This window comes from Megalopta genalis, chromosome 1, assembly GCF_051020955.1.
Source record: "Megalopta genalis isolate 19385.01 chromosome 1, iyMegGena1_principal, whole genome shotgun sequence".
Classification (NCBI taxonomy): domain Eukaryota; kingdom Metazoa; phylum Arthropoda; class Insecta; order Hymenoptera; family Halictidae; genus Megalopta; species Megalopta genalis.
In genome coordinates, this window is record NC_135013.1 from 46,271,383 (window position 1) to 46,294,263 (window position 22,881).

The following is a 22,881-nucleotide window of genomic DNA, read 5'->3' on the forward strand; positions in this document are numbered from 1 at the left end:
GGAACCCCTTATTTCTTGCTTGTACAATAATTTTGGGACATTACGCAATGTCGATTGTTTTTATTTCAAAAAGATTTATTATGAATATTATAAATGATTTCATGATTTCCTCGCTTTCCAATCGGGAAGGGGTGACGTCGACGTAAATAAATATATTTTCGAGTAACGGGTAGTAAATTTCTCCCATCTCCGCCTTAATCCTTGGAACTTTAAAATCTTAAAACCTTGAGCCTAGTTCCAAGCAGATCTAGGCACATTTAAAATATTACTTATTTTATTTCACGACTATTTCCACGCCCGCGATTACATTTGAAATTATATTTAAACGAAATGTTATTTTATTTTACAATTATCTGAAATAATTATCCGAGATAAGTGTGAAATTCTTCCTAGAAATTATACGGTGATCTAATTTATTAGTTCGGATTAGCTCTGATTTACACGTCACATTTATTCATTGTTGACATTCCTGCAGTATGGAACGTCCCATCTGATTATGTTAAACGATCGAACAAATTTCTTTCGTCAAGTTCACAAAATAATAAAAATGATAGAACGTCTAAATGAATTCGGTCTTGTTTTCTTCACAAAACAACACACTTCAGCAACTTGTAGAGATTAGTAAAGTTATATGTACCCATTAAAATAGTATGTTACCTTAAACGTTTCCTAAAATAAAGTTCTTTTCGTCGTATATTGTTCCGAGGATTTTTCCTTTCGTCGGCTGCCATTATTATTTCAAATGGACCGATATGATTTTTATTTTCATAACGAAGAAACGAATTATTCGAATCAGTCGTTTCAAATGAAATTTGCCGAGGTCCGAGATACCAGGACGGCCGATCGTTGAACAATTGTGGAAACGTAAAGAATGCGTCGAACGCGACATTAATTATTGACTCGGTGTAGCCAGCAATACCTGGGCGAATAATGCGAAAATTCGATTCAGCATCATGCGAGTCGTGCGTTCCCACTAGTTGCTGGCCGATCGTGCGACCGCGTGACAATATTTAAAACGACGCAACGCGACGCGACGCGACGCACGACGCAGCCGTGGCTCGCAGGATTGCGTGGACGTTTTTCATCTTGGTCGCGACACGTGAAGGAAACGGTGGATTCTGTCTGCTTTCTGACAGTCTTCGCACAGCCGTGACGGATAGAAGACATTGGCGATATTGGTGGCATCGGTGACATTAGCGGAGACTCGAACCACGATGGTTAACCAAATCGCTTCTCTCTCGTTTACGGTCGGTCAGTATCTCTTGTTTATTTATTTGAATCGCTTGAATGCTTTACGTTCCGAATCTTTGTTCGCGCGTATACAAATTTATGCTACTCGTGTGTGACATTTTCCTCGAAATATCGATCTTTGGATGTGTAATTCGACGAGAATTAAAAGAATCGAATTTAATCACGACGCGTGAATGCGGAATCGGAAATTACGAATCTGCAAATTCCTCGAGATCGCGCACGAAAAATAAGAAAAGAAAATACTGTCGAAAGTGTGGCTACTTTTGTAAAAATGGAATTAGGTCTAAACCGGCAACGAGCTGCAGGATTAACATTACGCTCACCGATCTTTTATTAACGAATGATTTTTTAAATCGTTATAGAACAAGATCATAAATCGATTTTAAAAAATTGATTGAACTTGGAACATTATTTGACATTGAAATTCTGAACGTTAATTGCTAGGGTAAAAATTGTGTTAAAACGTGCTGTACGGTATCCAGTGTTACTCTCTCTCTCTCTCTTTATCTATTTTCTTTCTTTTTTTGCTCGTTTTCATCGCGCTGGAATACATTTTCTTGCAAAATGATAACAGTTTAATCGAAAATCATAATAAAGCTCGGTAATGGATATTATCTCACATTGAAGTTTTACGATTTTATTTCGATTTATTATTACCTTCCTCTGTTTCAATTTTCGACATTAACAAAATTAAAATGTTTCTGTGAATTTCCAGCTCACCGAATTCAATGATATATTTAAAAGGTTATTTACGTCGGAAACTGAAGTTTTTATCTATAAATGCGACGGATTCTTTGTGTAACTGTTTTCGAGCAAATTAAAAAAATCTTTTGCAATATCGAGGAGAAGCGCGTTCGTAAATATTACGGCGAAATGTTGCTGAATCAGTAAATCGAGCTGTTAGTTTCGTTGAATTTTAAAGCTATAAATTATTTTTTAGATGTCTCAATGCTCGTCGAATATTTAACCGTATGATTTATTAATTCTTAATAATTTTTCTAATTATTAATTCGTCGTTAATGAAACTAAATTGATCTATTATCGAATCCGTACGAATCTCGTTGCAGCGGAAATGTTTTGGTTTAATTCGGGTATTATAATTTACACAGTCGAATGAAATTTTTGAAACGTAAACATATTGGAGTTACGAGAACACTTGAACAGATGGCCGCCCAATTATTTCGGCATTTATCAGCGACTGTGTTAGTTCTGCATCTTGATTGGATCTTGCACATATTGCTTGAGTTTGTTAGAAGAAACAATAGTAACACATATTGTTTTATGACAATTACGTGATCGAATTTATTCGAAGTTTATACGATTTTCATTATAAAATATCTCGAGATGTATTTTATTTATATATATATAACATCTCGAATAAAGAAGTTCATAAAAAGTTTTCGCGTGCAAACATTTGTATAATTTCAGCAACTATGATATAAAACAATTGGAAACATAATTATTTTGATTCGTTTGTTCGTTCGAGTGTCAAATTATCGTTACTTAAATATAGAATGTAAGAATAAATTCCGATGGTAATATGTATCTTTAATTAATCTTAAGTGTCAGATACGGATGTACATGTAATTTACACCTTTACACGGGTACAGGATGTTTGCTATACGCTAAAGACTTTAATACGTAGACTTATTGAGTTAATATAAACGCTATAATTACGAGTTAATATAACCTTGAATAATTACAACCTTCTTTTTCATTAACTATTATATTCTTGAAAATGCGTAGATTAGAGTTTAACGCAAGCACGAAGCTTCGTGCATGAAATATCGAGAAAACAATGAGATAGGGATGTCAATAACGACTGGTACCTGTTATTAGAATCTTTTACATAATAGGGAGTCATAGCAATATTTAACGTATCAATAAAAAATAGAATAAAACAATTCTAAACTGTAGCGTGCAATAATACTGCAGGATTAATGCATAGCAACATATAATTCGTCATAGAGAAAAATATTTCTTGTTAGATTTCTGTGAACTTTAATTGGTACTTCAAATTCATTTTAATTCGTATACTTCATCGGAAGTATACAGGGTGTTCCAAAATTATTATATAAGCGTGAAATACGGGGTTCCTGAGGTGATTTAAAATAACTTTTTCCTTAGCGAAAATGCAATCCGCGGCCTGGTTTACGAGTTATTAACGAGAAAACAGTGACCAATGAGAGGCGTGATTGGCAGGCGCACCACCCTCGCGACCTCTGCCGCTGCGTCAGACGATCGGCGCGGCGCGGCACTGACTGCAAGGGCGGAACGTCGACCGCGCTCGCTCTCCGATTGGAGAGTCCAGTTGGCGCATGGCGGCCGAGCCAATGAGCGGAACAGTGCTTCGTCCGCTTGTTGGCTCGGCCGTTTCGCGCCAGCTGATTTCGTCTCTCATTGGTCACTATTTTTCGTTAATAACTCGTAAACGAAGCCGCGGATTGACACCCTATATATTAGCTATGCGAACTGTTAAAATCAATTTGATGTAGGCGATTGCGTATGCAAATGATAATCGATAACAATATCGATTGTATTAACAATCGGAAAGCGGGCGGTTGGATGCTGGTGAGTCGGAAGTCGGTACCGAGTCACATTTGATGGAAGTTAAATTAGTGTACCTCAGACGTTATGAAATGAAAAAGGTGAAACGTTTCATTGTCAGAAATGACCCGCCAGCACCACCTGGCGAACTGTTAAAGGCCAACACGTACTATCCACTTCTCATCCGCTGACCAATTGCTTTAAATAACATTTACACCACTTTCGTTGTTTTATCGCCATTGAAATTTATTTCGAAGAACAGCGAAACGTAGAACGCACGGAATGATCAGCCCAGACGAGGCGGCGCTCATGCGATACACTCGGAGTATCTTTACACGATTTGTGCCATTTGTTTTGAGTATTTTATGGACGTACGCTGCACGAACATCGTCCTTGATGGGTTAATGTTTATAGCTCGAAAACCACCAGGACTTGCTCGAGGCTCGTTATAAAATTTATTTCTTATTTATAAATAGAATTTTAAATATAGCTCATCAGGTATTTTTTTTTATTACTTATTGTTTATTCGGCGCAACGTATCGAGCACGCGTCATAGTCGGGAAATGATACCGCTTCAAGCGGTATCGTTAAGTTCACGAAGGGAGACACAAGTTCTTCAATAAATAAAAGGAAAAAAGGAAAAAGTAACAAAAATTGCTTATTATTTGCTTTTCGCCTAAATTCGAATAAAAAATAACATCTTATTTGCTGACAAGAAGTAATGAACAAATTATTTGTGGAATTATTCGAATGATTTTTAATTAAATATAAAATTACGAATGAAGTATTAATTAAATGAAATTTGCCGAACTTTACCGAGTAGTTCACGGTGATATACAGGGTGTCCCGAAAATGTCTCGCAATCCGGAAATGGGAGGTTCCTGAGGTCATTAGAAGCAACTGTTTTCTTTGCGAAAATTTTCTTCGAGGCTTCGTTTACGAGTTATTAACGAAAAACACTGATCAATAAGAGGCGAGCTCGGCTGGTACGCGGCGGCCCAGCCAACGAGTGCGCGGAGTCCAGTTCCGCTCATTGGCTCGGCCGTCTCGCGTCAAATGATCTCGCCTCTGATTGGTCACTGTTTTTCGTTAATAACTTGTAAACAAAGCCGCGGATTGCATTTTCGCTAAGGAAAAAGTTGCTTCAAATGACCTCAGGAATCCCCTACTTTCGGATTGCGAGACATTTTTGGGACACCCTGTATTAGATTCTAGGTTAGATTTGGCGAGGCTTGAGATAGGTTTATCGAACAAATAGGAAAACGACCCGGAGAACATCGGTCGCGACAAAATACATACAATTTCAGGATCATTGAAATCGGCGACATGTAGATGCGTACGTTAGCTTTACGCGGCAAGTTCGATGAATGTTTTCCAAGGCCGTACGGTGGCAGTGTAAAAACTTTTCCAAAATGATTACCTTAATAATAAAGGAGCGATAAACAAGAACGTGCTTCGCCAGACCTGTTATTGTGTCATCGACGCCGACTACGTACGTTGTTCGCGCAAACATGTATCAATCGTATTTGGATTGTTGCGTGTATGGTGCGCTGAAATGTGCGGAGCCAGATATTTTACGTCAGTAACGAGCGCCGAACGTGTTCGTTCATATTTTGGTTTTGATTTCTGCTTATCGAGCAAACTGTTTGCTGTAGTGTTCGTACGTCCGTTACCAGTACTCTGACGTACTCGATTATGTTTTCTCGATTTTGTAGCCACCCCCCGATAATTCTAACTTTTATCCGTACGCGTTTCTCCGCGTGGAAGCGTGCGTATATCAGGTTTCAGCGAATTTGGAAAATCGCGTTCGACGCTAGGCTCGCGGAGCATTTTTTATATATTACTTTATAGGAGTAACATTCAAGGTCATCGTGTAGCAGGTCACTGTAGCAGGTCGTTGAATTCGTCACGACGTCGCCTTCAATGCTGTGAAGTTACAATTACCTAGTTTCACTTAAGAATATAACGATGACCTTGTTCCTCTTATCGAAAATCAACTTGCTTTTAAAGTTAAATAATTGCAATTTCCTGTCGGGGTTATATGCTCATTAACTTTTGGGCAGGGAACATTTTATTGTCGAACCATCGGCAGGGGCTGAGATGTCGTGAGGACTAATTTATGATCCACTTTGTATATATATATATATAAATATATATACATATATACAATTTGGGAAGAGGAGTATTCGATTACACACACACACACACACACACACACACACACACACACACACACACACAATTTGGAAAGAGGATTGTTCGATATATCACTTGTCTCGAACAACAATTGAATAAACAACTCCTAAATGTATCTTCAATAATTGTGAATGAAAAAATGGTCTCGTATCAACTGCAACTAAATCGAAGAACTGGATCGGAGAATGATGTAACGTTTTCGAAATTTCACAAAACTCGTCGTCAGTTATCGCATGCCTTCGTAGATCAACGATCAAGCGAAACATCGTCGAGATAATTATTACCAAACTCGCAATAATTACTTCCTCGTATTACGGCCGTGACAGCATTTGTTCGCGCTTTCGATCATATTCCGTTCGCCGAAAAAATATGTAAATTGATCCGCAGGTGGGCGCGTCGAGATGCATACACAGACGCACAATGGATCCCGTTAAAATGCCGAATTGCAATTGTTTCCTTTAATTACTCTTCAATTCTACGTACACACCTTAGAAATTCTGTTCTATACTTCTACGTATTTCTTCCAGCCTCATCAGCCTTGAAACTGACTTTGGTTTTCACATTCGGTTTTATACGCATTGCGCTTTCTTTCTACGCCTAACCACGAGACCGCAATTTTTACAATTTTTCGAAAATGTTCCAACGATAAATGGAAATTTTTATTATTATTATTATATTTTTATTTATATACAAATATATAAATATTATAAATAAATATATAATAATAATATAAATAAATATATTTACTTATATTTATATATATTTATATTTTATTATATTATTTTTAATTTTTATTATTAAAAGTGACGAAATTCTTAGTAGCAAGCTCAAAGTTATTTCTTACGTAACTGTTTCTATTTATTCGTCCGGTTTGAATAATATTTGAAAACCCGAGGAAGGCAGACATTTTCCATTTACCATTTTCCGACGATACGTGTAAGGATGATATCTTAATTATAAGATAAATATTTCTATTTATTGTATATTTATTTCATATTATATATCGTATTTTATATTCATTTTATATTATATAGTATATTGTATATTTATTCTATATTTATTATTATTATTTATATCATCAAATTGTTTTCTCAAGTTTTCAAAGCATACACATCGAAATGAAAATAACACACAAATCCATGTTTACTACGCATATTTTATTTTACGAATATTATAAGCACCTTATGGTTTATGGCGTAGTTTCTTCACAACATTCGACAATTTATTAAATTTTTTGAATCACGAAAATTGTGTAAAATTCTTTCTTTTACAATACAATTTATTAAATTTTCATGATTCAAAAAATTTAATAAATTGTCGAATCTTTTTATATATATATATATATATTAGGATAAATAAATAATAAATAATAAATAGGACAAGTTTGTTTCAGGACGAATTAGAATTTTATGGTAGGTTAATTTAACCAAACTGTTTAAGGCTCTTGAATAGATATTTTCATAATTTCTGGTCGCGCACCATTCGTCGTCGCGAACGATCGTACGACGGTGAGCTGCTTTGAATTCAGAAGAACGGAAAAGCACCGGCATCGTCGACCGACTGACTGACACGCCCCATGCTTCGCCTCTAAAAATTCGATCAACCGTTTACTGTCTCGAATCTTCCACTTTCGTGTATTTTTATCCCTTGTTACATATCGTCGATCCTACCGAGCGATTAACGCGACCGATTTTCACTCTCATCGTACAGGTAGAACGAACCAATTCGATCGCTTCGAATGTTTCGCTTGTTTTCGATAACGTGAAAAAATATCGAAGCAAAATATTGCTTTGCTCGAAGGGGCAAATATTACGATGAGACCGCGGATCTGTCGGTGAAATGAAAATATTTCAACGGAATTCTAAGAAATAGGAATTAGATAAGAATATTTAATATCGAGAAGAAAATTTAATAATTTTAGAAAATTCAAAATAATGTAACGATATTATACATAATTTATGTATATATATATAATATAATATATAATATAATATAATAATATAATATACATAATATATTATATATAATATGATATAATAATATAATATATATAATATAATATAATAATATAATTATATTATCATATAAGTTTTTCGAGAATGCATCAAATCTGCGGCAGCGTAATTACGATAATGATCATCGATGTCTAAATTTTTTTGCATTCAAAGTCACGCGAAGATTATAGATTATAGATCATTGGATAAATCTTGACCCCAGCTCTTGTGTTGTAATGATAAAACGTCATCGTCCTATTAAAAAAGAGAAGGGAAAAAAGAAAACATCGTCGAAATTAAAATTGACCTTGAGACAAATTTTTCATTTATCATAACAGTTTCTTCATCGAACCAAACAATTGGACATTTCTTTATATTACGAAAAGCAAATGCAATATTCTGCGATGAAGTTATTTCGCAACGATTGAAACGAATTATTAAATAAATTATTAAATAAATATTCACAGAAACACCGTTGCAGCATTAAAAAATTGGAAAACAATACGTCTGAAATCATTTTTTTTTTCAACCACCTATCTCTGGTAGTTCTAACGTTATCGGAACAATTGCCTGCATTTCAATTAAACTCACAACGCGGAACATACATTTATGAGAAACTTAGATATGCATACGCACAAGTCGGTGTAATTAAATAAAATTTTTAAATAAAATTTTAATACAAATGATTAGATAAAAGTTTTTAATAATAGTCCACACCATTGTTATTTCTTATTTTCCAGGATGCACCTCGAACGCGTTCGAATATTGTTTTTTAGTTGACTCGAAATTTTTTCATGAAATGGGTTCCCAGATTAATATTATCTTAAAGCCTTCGTAAGAGCTTTCGTAAAGATTATATTTAATCGACTCCGTTGCACCGTGCATTTACGATCAATTGCTGGAGTTGTTATCGTCATTGTGCTAATAGTAATTAAAAACGACTCGATAGAACGCTGCGAATTCTGAATCACGATGTTTCCGCACTGCGTGCGGAAAATTTTCGAAAACTATCGGCGTATCGCGCACACGTTTCGTTACGACTGAGGGACAATTAGGACAGAATTTACTGTATGTTTGGAGGTCAACGATGTTGTGATATGGTCGTGTGAGGCTGAGTGCGTGGAGCGTTTGTTTTGATTTCGGCAGTGCGCCGCGATTGATTACAGTGGTCAGTTTCCACACAAAAAACGGATACAGACATATGACATCTAATATTATACATATATTTAAGCCTCATTTTTTCATCTTATACTACTAGTGCATATATTTAGGTTTTTGTTGGGATAGAATAATGAAAACAAAATGCAGTGTTTATAATTAAATTTAAAAAAAAATACAAATTTTGTTTTCAATTCAATTCAATTCTATTGAACATTCTCTCCATTTTATCCTCATTGTTTTTTTAGTTTGAATAGACTGCGATCAGTTGAAATATTGATATTTTATTTGACCTATTCAAAACATCTCGTGTAACTCGGTAGCCAATAGGTATTACGGTATGATTCGTGAGCTCGCTTAACGCCAGGCAGCTCAGCCAATCAGAGGAACTGAGCTTCGACTGCTCGTTGGCTCGGCCGCCTCGCGCCAGCATATCTCGCCTCTCATTGGCCGATGTTTTCAAAGCCGCGGATTGCATTTTCGCTGAGGAAAAAGTTACTTCAAATCACCTCAGGAATCGTTCCTTTCCGAAAGCGTTGAATAAAAGAAAGCGTATCGTCGAACGAAATAAGTGTAATAACTATACACTGCGACTTTTATGCATTTTCAACTAAAATGACTGAATCGAAGAAAATATTTTTATGTTGTATTCATATTGTATTAAAATGATTCAAAGCGGAAAGACATTCTTGTCTGATTTACGTTTCTTACAATTAACTTGGACAATTTTCATTTTGCATAAGTGTTCGCAGCCTCGTAACAACAAATGCAATTTACTACAACGACATATATTTATTTTCAGAAAATAACCGCGGACACAAAGAAGGTAGTGCAGACTTCGAGAAAGCAATTAAAATTTGCGGTAAGATATTTCGGTATTTACTCGAATCTATTTTCTCTCCGATTAAAGGTTACAATCAGACTGCAGATTTTTATGCGTTCACGATCAAAATGACCAATGAAGATAGGAAACTGTAAAAACATTAGAAAAATTTCTGGATATTTCTACATTTTTATCAATTAATCGAACAGCGTTTTTTGAATTATTAAAAAAATTTAACTTACATTTGACACAATTTACTTAGAAGATTTTTTATTTCGCACAGGGATCCGCACTTCAGATATAATCGAAACAAATTAACGCATATCTCCGAATAATTAATACACGAACTTTACAATTTGCTAAATTTGATTTCGGAGTTGCTGCAATCAAAGCTCGAAAGAATTGCTAAACTTCCACAAGAACACTTTTTAAAGTTCTGATAAGTTTTTGATTCTTTTTTTCGCATAAAAATTCTATAGGAACAAATGTTTTCGACAAAAAGGCGCATAAAATTCAACAGAATTTGTTTAAGGTAACTGTTTATTTCGATCCTTGTGACACTAAATCACAATTAATATTGTAATTTCTAATAGCATTTCAGTCAACAACCATCAATATTAAGCAATATTTTAGGTAAAGAATGGTTCTGGTTTTATACGTAATTTCTTTACATTTTGCATACACGCATGGCTATGGCAGTGTATTTTGTATGCAATTATCTTTATTATTATCGTATCGTTTCTGTAGGACATAATTTTTTATAGCTGCTACAAGTCAGGTCGTCACATTCGTTCTAAAATATTTCTACAATATAATCTATGCTGTAATCTACAAGGTGTCTCATAATTATGTTAACACCCGGAAAGGAGTGATCCCTGAGGTCATTTGAAGTAACTTTTTCCTTTATAAAAATTTTCTCCGAGGCATCGTTAACGAGTTATTAACGAAAAACAGTGACCAATGAGAGGCGAGATTGGCAGGCGCCCCGCCCTCGCGACCTCTGCCGCTGCGTCAGCGGACCAGCGTGACGCGGCATTGGCCGCAAGGGCGAAGCGCCGGCCGCGCTCGCTCTCCGATTGGAGAGCTCAGCTGGCGCTAAGTGAGCACGCCACTCATTGGTCAGTGCTTTTTGTTGATAACTCATAAACGAAGCCGCGGATTACATTTTCGCTAAGGAAAAATGACCTCAGGAATCACTCCTTTCCAGGTGTTAACATAATTATAAATATATTTGTCAACAAAATGACAGTCGTGCAAAGCAGAAAGGCAGTAAAATTGAAACTTTTTTATATAATAAAAAGAATTGGGACAATTTTCTTTCGCAAGATGAAAGGATGTCTGTGTGTTTTATGTGTGTATGCGTAAAATTTGAAAAAAATTGATCGAGGTATCGTCGAGATATCTTGGCAATCATAAAAAAATTGTATCCTGCCGAAACTGTACAATAATGTTAATGATATTAACGATAATTGCATAAAAATTATACCGCGTCAGTTTAAAATACAGTTACAGGTGTATACCAAATTTTCAAGCATTTGAAAAAAAATATTATTAATCGTTATCTAAAAAAATGCTTGAAGCTCGTGACTCTGAACAGGAACAACCTCCCCCCTCCCAACTTAACAGAATTTGATTTTTCAACGGTGTTAACGTTCCACTGAATATATATCTGGTTGAAAAATTTCAGGGCACGGAAGGTTTCACTATGGCTTCCTACTTCTTTGCGGCGCCATGTTCCTCTGCGTTGGATGTCAAAACGGCATTAACGCGTACATTCTTCCCTCAGCGGAGTGCGACTTGAAACTATCATCCGAGCAGAAAGGTCTTCTTAACGTAGCCTTCCTCGTGGGTAAGAATTACTTTTGCGAACTCATCATCAATGATGCAAAAAAATCCAGTACATCTTCTTTTATCGAAGAATATATGTGACTTCACGTTATGGGGTCTGTAAGTCTATGATAGAGGAACTGAGTCTTGGAAGCGTACATGTGTAGGAATATTGAAGCTTTTGTACTCAAAATTAATCCTATCGAAAATCATATTCACCTTTTTGCAAATCGAGTTAACCCTTTTGTAGGTTTTATTCAACATTTTGCAAATAAAAGCAACCGTTTCACAGATCAAAATTCAATGTTTTTTATTGAATTTTTTAATTTAATACGAATTTATGTTATTATAAAATTATACATAATTAATTTCCATTAATCTTCAATAATTATCTATGAAATATCATTCGATTTTTTAATTTAATACGAATCTACGTACTTAAACTGTCATTCGATTTTTAAATTTAATATGAATCTAACTTCTTTAATCTTCAATAATGATTTATAAAATCTTATTTAATTATTTAATTTAATATGAATTTGATTGTGAATGATTAGAAACAAGTGAATTTCGTGTGAAAGAAAAGTAGAATTTCATTTACAAAAAAGAGGAGGGGGACCTGCAAAAGGGTTAATTTTGTTTGCGAAAAGATGAATATGATCTACGAAAGGATTAATTTTGAGTGGTAAACTTGTATTGTATGAAGAGCTTACTCCTCAGATTTGTGTACTGTCTAAGTCAGTGCTCGGAATGCTTCGGAACGCAACATTGGGCTCCGCCTCCTAACCACTGCCGCAGCGCCTCGTTCCCCCTATTGGCTGTGAGCGAATCGAGGCAACGCGGGGAGCGAGGCGCTGCGGCGCTAAGCCGATGCGAGCAACGCGGGGAGCGAGACGCTGCGGCGATAGTCAGGAGGTGGAGCCTCACGTTGCGTCTAAGTACAGGTCGAGGAAAGGTATAATATTATTTCGTTTGTTTTCGAGAAAAATGAGATCGAAAAACGAAGACAAGAAATAGAATTGATAGGCCATGATCAGACGCAGTAGTTGATACCTATTCAATAGCATCATTTTTCAAACTCATTTTGAGTTTGGAAACTCCCCCTTCATTGTAGAAGACAAAACGCAGAAAATACAAATGTACTGTATATAGGGTGTTTCGTTTAACATATAGATTTCTTAATGTCTTCTTTATTTATGCCGAATATCTTTTATAATGCAACATTGTAGAATACGTTAAGACTAATTCGATAACCTACAACATCGTGACCTTGAAATGACCTCAAATGACAGAGCAACGATAATTTTATATTATATTAATAATAAATTAATAATATTTTAATATTATTAATAATAAATTAATAATATAAATAATTTTATATTATATTTTCTGCTTTCTGTGCAAAGTATTTGTTCTGTACAGCAAACGTTCAAGTGCAAAGTGATACAAATATGATGTAAAAATACTTATTCTTAATCTACAATCTTATATGCATATACAGGGTGATTCACTGTAACAAGCTATATCTTTGTTTTGGTTCGAGTTAGGAAAAAAATGTTAGAGGAGAAAGATGTATGGCGTTAAAGGAGCCACGTAAATAGTTTTCCAGTAAGTGGACGCGTAAAGGTCGTGTAAAGATCATATCGACGTTTTTCTAAATGAAATTTTATTGAAAAAGATCCATAGAACCAAATTGGCCGTTTCTTATGCAATTTTTAAATTTATTACGAATTTATATACTTGTTTATAAAATAATATTTATAATTCAATTAACGATGTTACTAATAGTTATTTATGAAGTGTCGTTTCATCTTCAATTTTGGTGCGAAGTTCGTTACGAACAAGTGAATTTAATTTGCGAACGTGTGAATTTTGTGTTTCCCGGCTTAGCATCGTTGTTTCGATGTTCCAAGACTTCCTAGATCATTTTTGCCAAGTCAAAATAAGAACGCATTGCGTAACGGTGTAATGTAAGATGTAATATAATGAGATTTCTATGTATATAGATTCCACGCGAACATTTCCTTTATTCCAACGAAAACTGCCTTGAGTAATGTATCTAAGAATATCTTCGAAATTTCGACTGTGGCCAGGTCAGATCCGCTGGACGATAGGAGTAGGGCAAGCGTAGTTATTACCGCGGTTTTTCAATGTAGGCAAATTTTGACAGAGAAAATTTTTACGCCAATAAATTTACAACTTGAGCTATACCTATTATTCTTTAACCTTTGAATGCATGATTTTTTGTTTTGAATTTAAAAAAATCGTTTTTTATAGGAATGTAGTCATAGGTTACGTAAAAAATAAATAAAAAAATTTAGGTAATAATATTGAGTATTTATTTTGAGAAAAAGTTGTATGTAGACTTTTGGTAACAATATGCGTTTATTACTAAAATTATTGTAGACGTAAACAAATGGTCATGTATTTATATTATCTATTAGTATAGAAATTTTCACATTATTTATAAATGAAATGCAGCAAAGCAATTGCAATTTTTGTTGTGACACAAAGCTTTCCTTTATAGGAAACTCGAAAAAAGAAAATATCTCTCCAAGTAACACATTGAAAGTTATCACTCACCACATTCAAATGTCAAAAAACATATAACTTACTCGCCAAAAGTAATGTCAAGTCTTTTATTTCACACATGGTCTATTGTCTATTGTTATCAACGTGTGTTCGGAAACGCACATACTCAGGTTTTTGAATAAAATTAAGTGAAACTGAAATGTAGACAATTGGCAACAATATGCATTTAAGGGTTAACTTGAATATTTACTTCTCTCAAAATATTGGATCTCTAAAAGCAAAAATTTCATTAAACAGCGTAATGTAAACAAACCATACGTGTGCTTATATTACCGCGGATATTTATCTGCTATTGCGAGCTAAATTGTACTGCGAACGTCTTGACAAATACTGCGGACCTTCCGATTACTACATGTCAAATACTGTGGATGTTCCGATCACTGCGTTACTCAGGAATATTATATTTCCGAGATATTTGTGCACCAGAGTTTCCGCCACGAATTTCTTGCAAGGCTAATGCCACGTTTTCCTTGGGGTAGCATAACCTTACTTTTTTCCTCTTCTTTATATTGTTTGATATTTTTCGTGCTCCTTTCTTTGTACTCTCTTGCATTTTGTTTTACATATACACACACAGCTACAATTCCTAGGATCAAGATATTCTCATTGTAACATTTTACAAATTAGGTATAGATACTCTACGATCGAGCGTGTTCGCGGCGGCTCATCGAAAACTGCGCTCTGTATAGGTTAAGGTACGCAGTTCGGTGAAACGCCGCAGTAATGTACATGCATGGTACGAAAAACTATGTGCTAAATTGTACTGCGTTAGTAAATAATATTTGACGATAGATGATAATGTCAAAGTAATGATATATGTCAAAGTAACGATCACTTTATCTAAAAATGACACTAAAATGAACAGTTTATTATCAATTACCAAAATATAAATGCCTTTCGAATCAGCGTTCACAGCTGCCGTTACGAGTATTTCATGATTCAACGTTTTCGCAAGCTTCCGAATATCAAAAACCGATAAATGAATTAAAATTGCGATTGCTGTTACTTGCATGTCATAAATTATCAATATAAAACATATGAAAAATTATGATATTCATTTTTGGAAGATACACGCTACAAAATGTTAGATTTTATTACTTTTATAAAACACCGCAGTATTTGGTGCGTCCGCAGTAATACCCACACTTTACGTACGTCTTCCTTCGATCGGTACACACATTAATTCCAACGTGTTAGACCCGTTCGATAGCACTTATTTCATTAGGAAAATTGAAGAACAGTTTTTATACGGCATCCCACTCGCTGTTCGCGCTATTACAGTCGATTAATATTGTGGCTAACTAAGATTGTTGTCTAGGAGAGACAGGCGCCACAGTTTCTAAGCTGGATGTGTGTTCGTAAAGCTGCATTTATTCTACATTTCTTCGCAAGTGAACTTTACTTTTTCTAAAATCAAATTCGTTCTTTTGCGGACACCGCATTATTTCCAAATCGGATGTGTCGGATTTGTTTCCGAGATTACTTTACAAACCGAATAAAAAAAGACGATCGGGCGAAGTATAGTTATATTTTAATACTTATGTATATTACAGTATATTAGAGTTATTTATTAAGTATTATTATTATTATATATTAAATAATTATATTGTTATATTAAATAATATCAAATAAAAAATATAAAATAAATATATAAAATATAAAAATAATGAAACATTTTTTCTAAAAAATTAAAAATTTCAAATTTACATTGGCTTTTTTGTTCGTATTAAAATAGTTTATGAAAACAAAGTAGGAAGACTTGATCCGCAAAACAAGATAATTTGATTTGTCGCAGAGTGAATTTGATTTGCAAATAGGTAAGTCCCGCTTGCAAAAGAGCGAACGTGATTTGCAAAACGGATGAATTTGGCGTGGAATACCTGTATAAAATTTCGATGTCTCTTTCATTGACTAGAGTTTAACAACGAGGAAATAACAAATTTATGATCACTACGAAAAAATATTTATTTTACAAATATTTTAATCACCTAATTTAATCTACCAAGATGATTAGCAATTTGATAGAAACAGAAAGTTATACGAATGATACTATTTATTTGCTTTTAAAAAATATTATTTATATTAATATCAATATTATATTATGTTTATATAAATATTAATATTATATTATATATTTATATGAATATTTACATTACATTACCTTACATTACATTACATTACGTTGCAATTACATTACACATTATATCATTATAATAATATATATTTTATAATACAGGGTGTCCCAAAAATGTCTCGCAATCCGGAAATGGCGGGTTTCTCAGGTCATTTGAAGCAACTTTTTGCTTTACAAATATTTTCTCCGAGACACCGTTAACGAGTTATTAACGAAAGACAGTGACCAATAAGAATCGAGTACGGTTGACGCGAGGCGGCCCAGCCAACCAGCGCACGAAGCTCAGTTTCGCTCATTGGCTCGGTCAACTTGCGCCAGCCGAGCTCACCTCTCATTGGTCACTGTTTTTCGTTAATAACTCGATAACGGTGCCTCGGAGAAAATTTTTGTAAACGAAGAAGTTGCTTCAAATGACCTGAGGAACCCGCCACTTTCGGATTGCGAGACATTTTTGGGACACCCTGTATATAAATATTACATTTATATTAATATAAAAAGTATTTATTCGGATATATATGATTCGCATTGCTCATCTGATCGTATCTGACATTAATTCGAAACGTTTGCTGAAAAGTTATCATTGATAATTCTTGTTTAGGTGGAGTTTTCAGTTCTCTTTTCTGGGGTGTGTTCGCCGACGCCTATGGCAGAAGATACATTCTTCTGTTGACAATGACGTGCGACGGTATCTTGGCGATCGTGGGAAGTCTGTCTCAAAGTTTCGAGGTGCTGTTAATTTTCAGAGGTCTCAGCGGATTTTTGTAAGTCATTTGAATTTAAAAGTTTCTCTTTCGAACGATTCTAATGAATTATTGGCGCATGAATTATTTCGAATCGACCGACACAATAGGATCGAAGCGTTGATTTCCAATTAGAAAAATACGTTGACGCTCGCAATTCGAAATTTCGACGCACGTGCAATTGTAATTGTTTCACCGATTTCTCAGCATCGGAGCGCCCGGTTCATTGGTCTACTCGTATCTCGGCGAATTCCACGCAGAGAAACAAAGGGTGAAGACGATCTGTTACGTTGGATTTTTTTGGACTCTGTCATGGTTAATATTGCCAGGTAATTTCAACACATTTTTTTTCGAAATGACACCAATTTTCGAGCACACAGCTTACGTATTTTTGCATTTGTACGGCAATTAATGGGGTGATCACTGTTGCTGTGCCGTTCGTTTCTTATCGGGCATAATTAACTTTATATTTATCGGATATTTTGGTAGCATGCATTTTGTAGTATTTTCTACATGTTAGAAAAAAAAAGCATATCGGGAATCGAGGTGCGTCGTACCGAGCGAGGAGCACAAGATGATCTCGAGATATGTTTCAGTGAACAAAATGCACTAAATGGACAAACTAATCCGCACGAACGAATGAAATGTTACAATTTATACTACATATACTTCAAATGCTTTTGGAGTGGGGTGTACGTCTTTTCATAGTACGAGTTACGAAATTAATAGTTTTTTTGTTGCCTTTAATATAGGTTTAGCTTGGCTGATCATACCGTTGCCGATATCATTCCAATTCCATGGAATCGAGTACAATTCTTGGAGGCTCTTCCTAGCCATTATTGGATTTCCAACGTTAATGGTAACTCTGATAGCCACACGCTACCCGGAAAGTCCGAAATTCCTGGTCTCCCAAGGCAGAACAGAGGAAGCGTTGAAGATTTTGCGGAAAATCTACGCGATAAATACTGGGAATCACGAGGATAATTACCCTGTAAGTATACAGGATATCCAAAAATTATTATACAAGCAAGAATGAAAAAGAAATTATTGTACAAGCAAGAAGTCCCTGAGGTGATTCGAAGTAATTTTTTCCTTAGCGAAAATGCAATCCGCGGCTTCGTTTACGAGTTATTAACGAAATATAATGACCAATGAGAGGCGAGATCGTCAGGCGCCACACCCTCACGACCTCTACCGCAGCGTCAGACGGCAATGCGACGCGGCTTTGGCCGCAAGGGCGGAGCGCCGGCGCGCTCGCTCTCCGATTGGAGAGCACAGCGGCGCTAGGCGACCGAGCCAATCAGTGGAACTGGACTGCGACTGCTCGTTGGCTCAGCCGCCTCGCGCCAGCAAATCTCGCCTCTCATTGGTCACTGTTTTCCGTTAATAACTCGTAAACGATGCCGCGTATTGCATTTTCGCTGAAGAAAAAGTTACTTCAAATCACCTCTGGAATCCCTCATTTCTCGCTTGTACAATAATTTTGGGACACCCCGTATTTCCATCTGTTGAATAAATATTCAATTCTGTTCAAGAATATGGACCATAAAAATATGTCAAGCTTATAAAATGAAAAAAAACAACGAATGATTCTTTGTTTCTCGTTTAGGTAAAAATTGTGTTGCCGGATGAGACCGTAAATATTAATAGCAATAAGACGAACTACTTTAAATCAGGAGTAATAACAGAGTTACTGAAGAATATTTGGAAACAAATGCGTAGCCTCGCATCGCCGCCACTTTTGAAATACGCGCTTTTAACTTGGGCTATTTATTTTATGAACATGTTCGGGTAAGTTTCTTCACGAGAGAATTATTTTCTTCCGTTCAAATATAATTATAAACAATTGTTCGGCCGTCGCTGTTTCTTTTTTTGAAGTATTAACCGCTATTTAACACCGTTACAACCGATGGTACTTTTATTAACAATTAACAATTTTTGTTTCATAAAATCTACATCGATATACTATCTGTTATCAAATTTTTCTTAAACAGATTAATTATAATTTTTACATATTTTTTGAAGCGTTGTTTACTACTTCAACGATATAAATACGTTCGAATTTTCGGTACGCCAACCGTAAAAATTCCTCGAGCGCAAGGAGGCTCGAATTAAAATTTTAAATAGTGGCTTATGCCACTTCATAAAAATTCTGTTCGATTAAAATGTTAGAAGACGTCTCTGGATTTCTTTAGTAAAAGCAGCGTTGAATTAAAATTTTAAAAGGCGTCCATTGACTCCTGCGGTACAAATAATACATACGGTTAATACACAGGGTGTCCTAAAAATGTCTGGCAATCTAGAAATGGGGGGTTCCTGAAGTCATTTGAAGTAACTTTTTCTTTTGCGAAAATGCAATCGGTGGCTTTATTTACGAGTTATTAACGAAAAACAGTGACCAATAAGAGGTGTGCTCGTTAGGCGCTCCGTTTTTGCGGCCAATACCGCGTCGCGCTGGCCGTCTGACGCAGCGGCAGTGGTCGCGTAGGCGTGGCGTCGCGTGGTGTCAGCGATCTGCCATTGCTCAGTGTTTTTCGTTAATAACTCGTAAGCAAAGCCTCGTAGAAGATTTTCGCTAAGGAAAAAGTTACTTCAAATCACCTGAGAAATACATCACTTCCGGATTGCGAGACATTTTTGGGACAGCCTGTATAAATCATCGTCGTTGATCTCGACGTATATTTGTTCGATCTTAACTCGACAAACTAATTCTGTTTTAGGTATTACGGTTTCGGTCTATGGCTACCAGAGCTTTTCAATCGTTTCGAAAATTACCAAAGTCTTCATCCAAATCAAACGACGAGCGTGTGCAGATTAATCGACGAAAACGGTCCGAAAGCAGCTTTGACCAGCGTTCTGGTCGATTCACAGACCGCCGTGGAAGAATGCAGTCCCCACATGGACGAAATGGTTTTCATTAATTCGCTGATTATCAATGCGTTTTGCTTGCTTGGTAATATCGCGTCTGGTTATCTGGCGAATCGTGTCGGTCGACGGACAATTCCAGGTACGAAAATAACTGTGCATAAACCTGTCTATTAGATCATTTTTTATACGTAATTAGATAAACATGTAGCGAGGGACAAAAGGAGGGACATAACCTTCCAAAACGCATCAACTTTTTTGAAATTGGCCTAAACGACTTGAATTGTTTTTTTAGAATATAGAAGAAGGAATCTACTGAAGAATGATCCAAATGTTCTTTCTTTTTTAATGTTACTATTACTTGGATGACAAAAAAAATAATAAAAAGACTAGTTTTCATTTTAACCTTTTTTTATCCGAGCATATAACGAAAATTTAGAAACTATATTTTATAGATCTCGGTAAATTTTACATCGAGAGATGTCAAAATCTCTATATTTCTCACACTTTTCGACTAAACGCCGTGGAGACTGCGATTTTGACAATTTTTAATTGTTCGTAACACGTAGCAACGTGGACCGATTTCGATGAAATTTTCAGTGTGCGTATAAAATTGCGTTTTATAAAAGGTGTGTCCGAATACTTTCGTTCCCGCTGCAAAGCAGAACAGAAAGTGCATTTCATTTTGGCTCGTTTTCCGAAAACGTGTCCCAAAATTATGTTACTTCCGCGAAGTGTAGGATTCCTGAGGTGATTTGAAGTAACTTTTTTCCTTTGGCGAAAATGTTCTACGAGGCTTCGTTCACGAGTTATTAAGGTAAAATATTGACCAATGAGAGATCGCTTGCGGTTGACGTCCCTCCCTCGCGATCTCTGCCGCTGCGTGAGACGGCTAGCGCGACGCGGCATTGACCACAAGGGCGGAGCGCCGGCCGCTCTCGCTGTCTGATTGGCCCGTGTTTTTCGTTAATAACTTTCGTAAACAAAGCAACAAATGACCCCAGGAACCCCTTATTTCCCGGAAGTTGTATAATTCCGAGACCCATATCGCATCACTAGAATGTTCATTTCTTGAAGTTCCACTTTTAACACGCAATCTACCGTGTGGTCGTTTTATACTTTCCGAAAATCCAGTGATTTGTAACAAGTTGTTCCCAGTCACAGTCGACTAATATTTATAGAATATTATAGAAAATTAGAGAATTATAGAAAAAATAATTTTATTAATTTTATTAATTTTATTTATTATTATTTTATTTACTCGATTTATTATTATTTTACTTACTTTATTTAGTATTATTTATTATTATTTTATTTACTTTATTTATTATTATCTTATTTATTTCATTTATTGTTATTATTCTTTAATTTGCCAAAAATTGAATAATTAAGCAACGATTTAAATGGGTATGCCGGGTCAAAATCCAGATCCGGTAATTGCAGTCCGTAGGTCACGGTCCTCCTTGAACTAAGGATTCTAAATGCAGATTTCATCTGATTTTCCAGTGACAACGATGCTATTGGCAGGCATATTCGGCTTCGCGATATACTTCGTCCAGTCTTCCCTGCAGATACTTATAGTGACCTGCGTGTTCTCACTGACAATAGTCACCGCGAATTTCGTAATCGGGAGTATCGTGGTCGACATATTTCCGACGCACGTGGGCGCCGTTGCCATCTGTATGATGACCTTCTTCGGCAGAATCGGAGCGATCGCCAGCAATTTGGCTTTCGGAATGTTGCTCGACATTAGCTGCGAAATACCAATTTTCTTGGTCGGCAGTCTAGTGATCCGTAAGTGGAATTTTTTGCTAGTACATATGCATGCATGTAGCTTGTATTTCACGACTTTCCAGATATACGATTTAATTGTAAATTAACGTAATTTTTATCTATTTAACGTTACAACCAAAGGTTTTGTTTCTATAGAAATTTGCAAAATAACGCTACAACAAACGTACGTAAATGAAATAGAATGGAATTTCTCCAGACTGAACGACTTTATTTGACAAAAAATAAAAATCTTATATATTTATTCGTTTAATTGCAGTTGGAGGATTGTTGGCACTCTTGTTGCCAAGGAGGACGAGCTGAAGGATTAACAGCATGAAAGGAAGTAGAGAAAAGTTGCTGTGTCTGTGGCAACGTGTCATCACAATTTAATGATTGACCATTCCGTGTCATTCTCATCACGTCACCGACATCTTTCATCTTATTAATCATCAGATAGAACGATCATCTTTGGAACGAGGGAAACAATTGACATTGTTCTCCGTGCTATTTTATGTAAATAGAATCTGTGCCTATATTTTTTTTACCTGTAAAATATAGTTTGATCACGTGACATTAATTTTTGATGAGCATTCAACATTCAAGAAACCTATCCGAATCGTTTCGTTTGAAGTTTCACTTTTACAAATAGTAATGAAAAGTACGTGCCCGTTATCGATTTTAAATCGTTCCTTTTATAAAGATATACATGTAGATTAAATTTTACTTACATCGTTATTTAATGTTTCCACGAAATTTGCAGTATTTTATTATCTGATGCAAGCGATAAACCTCGTAAATCGATCTCATATTTCTTTGATATTCATAACGTTCTTAGATATGCGATGATTTTTTTCCATACTTCGAATTTACTAGTTATTGAGCTATATATACAGGGTATCCAAAAATTATGCAACTTCCGGAAAATGAGGGGTTGCCGAGGTTATTTGAAGTAACCTTTTCTTTTTCGCGAATGCGATCCGC

The 22,881-nt window shown here is 35.5% G+C and overlaps 1 protein-coding gene and 1 long non-coding RNA gene across 3 annotated transcripts; one reads left to right on the forward strand and one right to left on the reverse strand.

Moving 5' to 3' along the window:
• The first annotated feature begins 1,056 nt into the window (after positions 1 to 1,056).
• LOC117219912 (synaptic vesicle glycoprotein 2C) lies at positions 1,057 to 22,477 on the forward strand. Its single transcript, XM_033469466.2, has 10 exons — positions 1,057 to 1,251; positions 9,949 to 10,008; positions 11,657 to 11,818; positions 17,121 to 17,283; positions 17,470 to 17,591; positions 18,015 to 18,253; positions 18,872 to 19,053; positions 19,983 to 20,269; positions 21,634 to 21,921; positions 22,178 to 22,477. The coding sequence occupies exons 1-10, from the start codon at positions 1,215 to 1,217 to the stop codon at positions 22,219 to 22,221; spliced, it is 1,584 nt and encodes a 527-aa protein (XP_033325357.1). The 5' UTR covers positions 1,057 to 1,214; the 3' UTR covers positions 22,222 to 22,477.
• On the reverse strand, positions 14,113 to 15,871 carry LOC143263757 (uncharacterized). Of its 2 annotated transcripts, XR_013037108.1 has the most exons (3): positions 15,533 to 15,871; positions 14,662 to 14,974; positions 14,113 to 14,599 (listed from the first exon to the last, which is right to left on the reverse strand). It is a non-coding gene; the product is annotated as an uncharacterized LOC143263757 (long non-coding RNA). The 2 variants fall into 2 exon arrangements; XR_013037105.1 differs by lacking the exon at positions 15,533 to 15,871 and having other exon boundaries at positions 14,662 to 15,249.
• Positions 22,478 to 22,881: the final 404 nt, after the last annotated feature.

Bases quoted from the DNA above. Each gene is read 5' to 3' on its own strand.
- LOC117219912 (XM_033469466.2), top strand. From the start codon at position 1,215: ATGGTTAACCAAATCGCTTCTCTCTCGTTTACGGTCG. The intron at 17,592-18,014 runs GTAATTTCAACA...CCTTTAATATAG, and splicing joins GTCATGGTTAATATTGCCAG to GTTTAGCTTGGCTGATCATA. The intron at 19,054-19,982 runs GTAAGTTTCTTC...ATTCTGTTTTAG, and splicing joins TATTTTATGAACATGTTCGG to GTATTACGGTTTCGGTCTAT.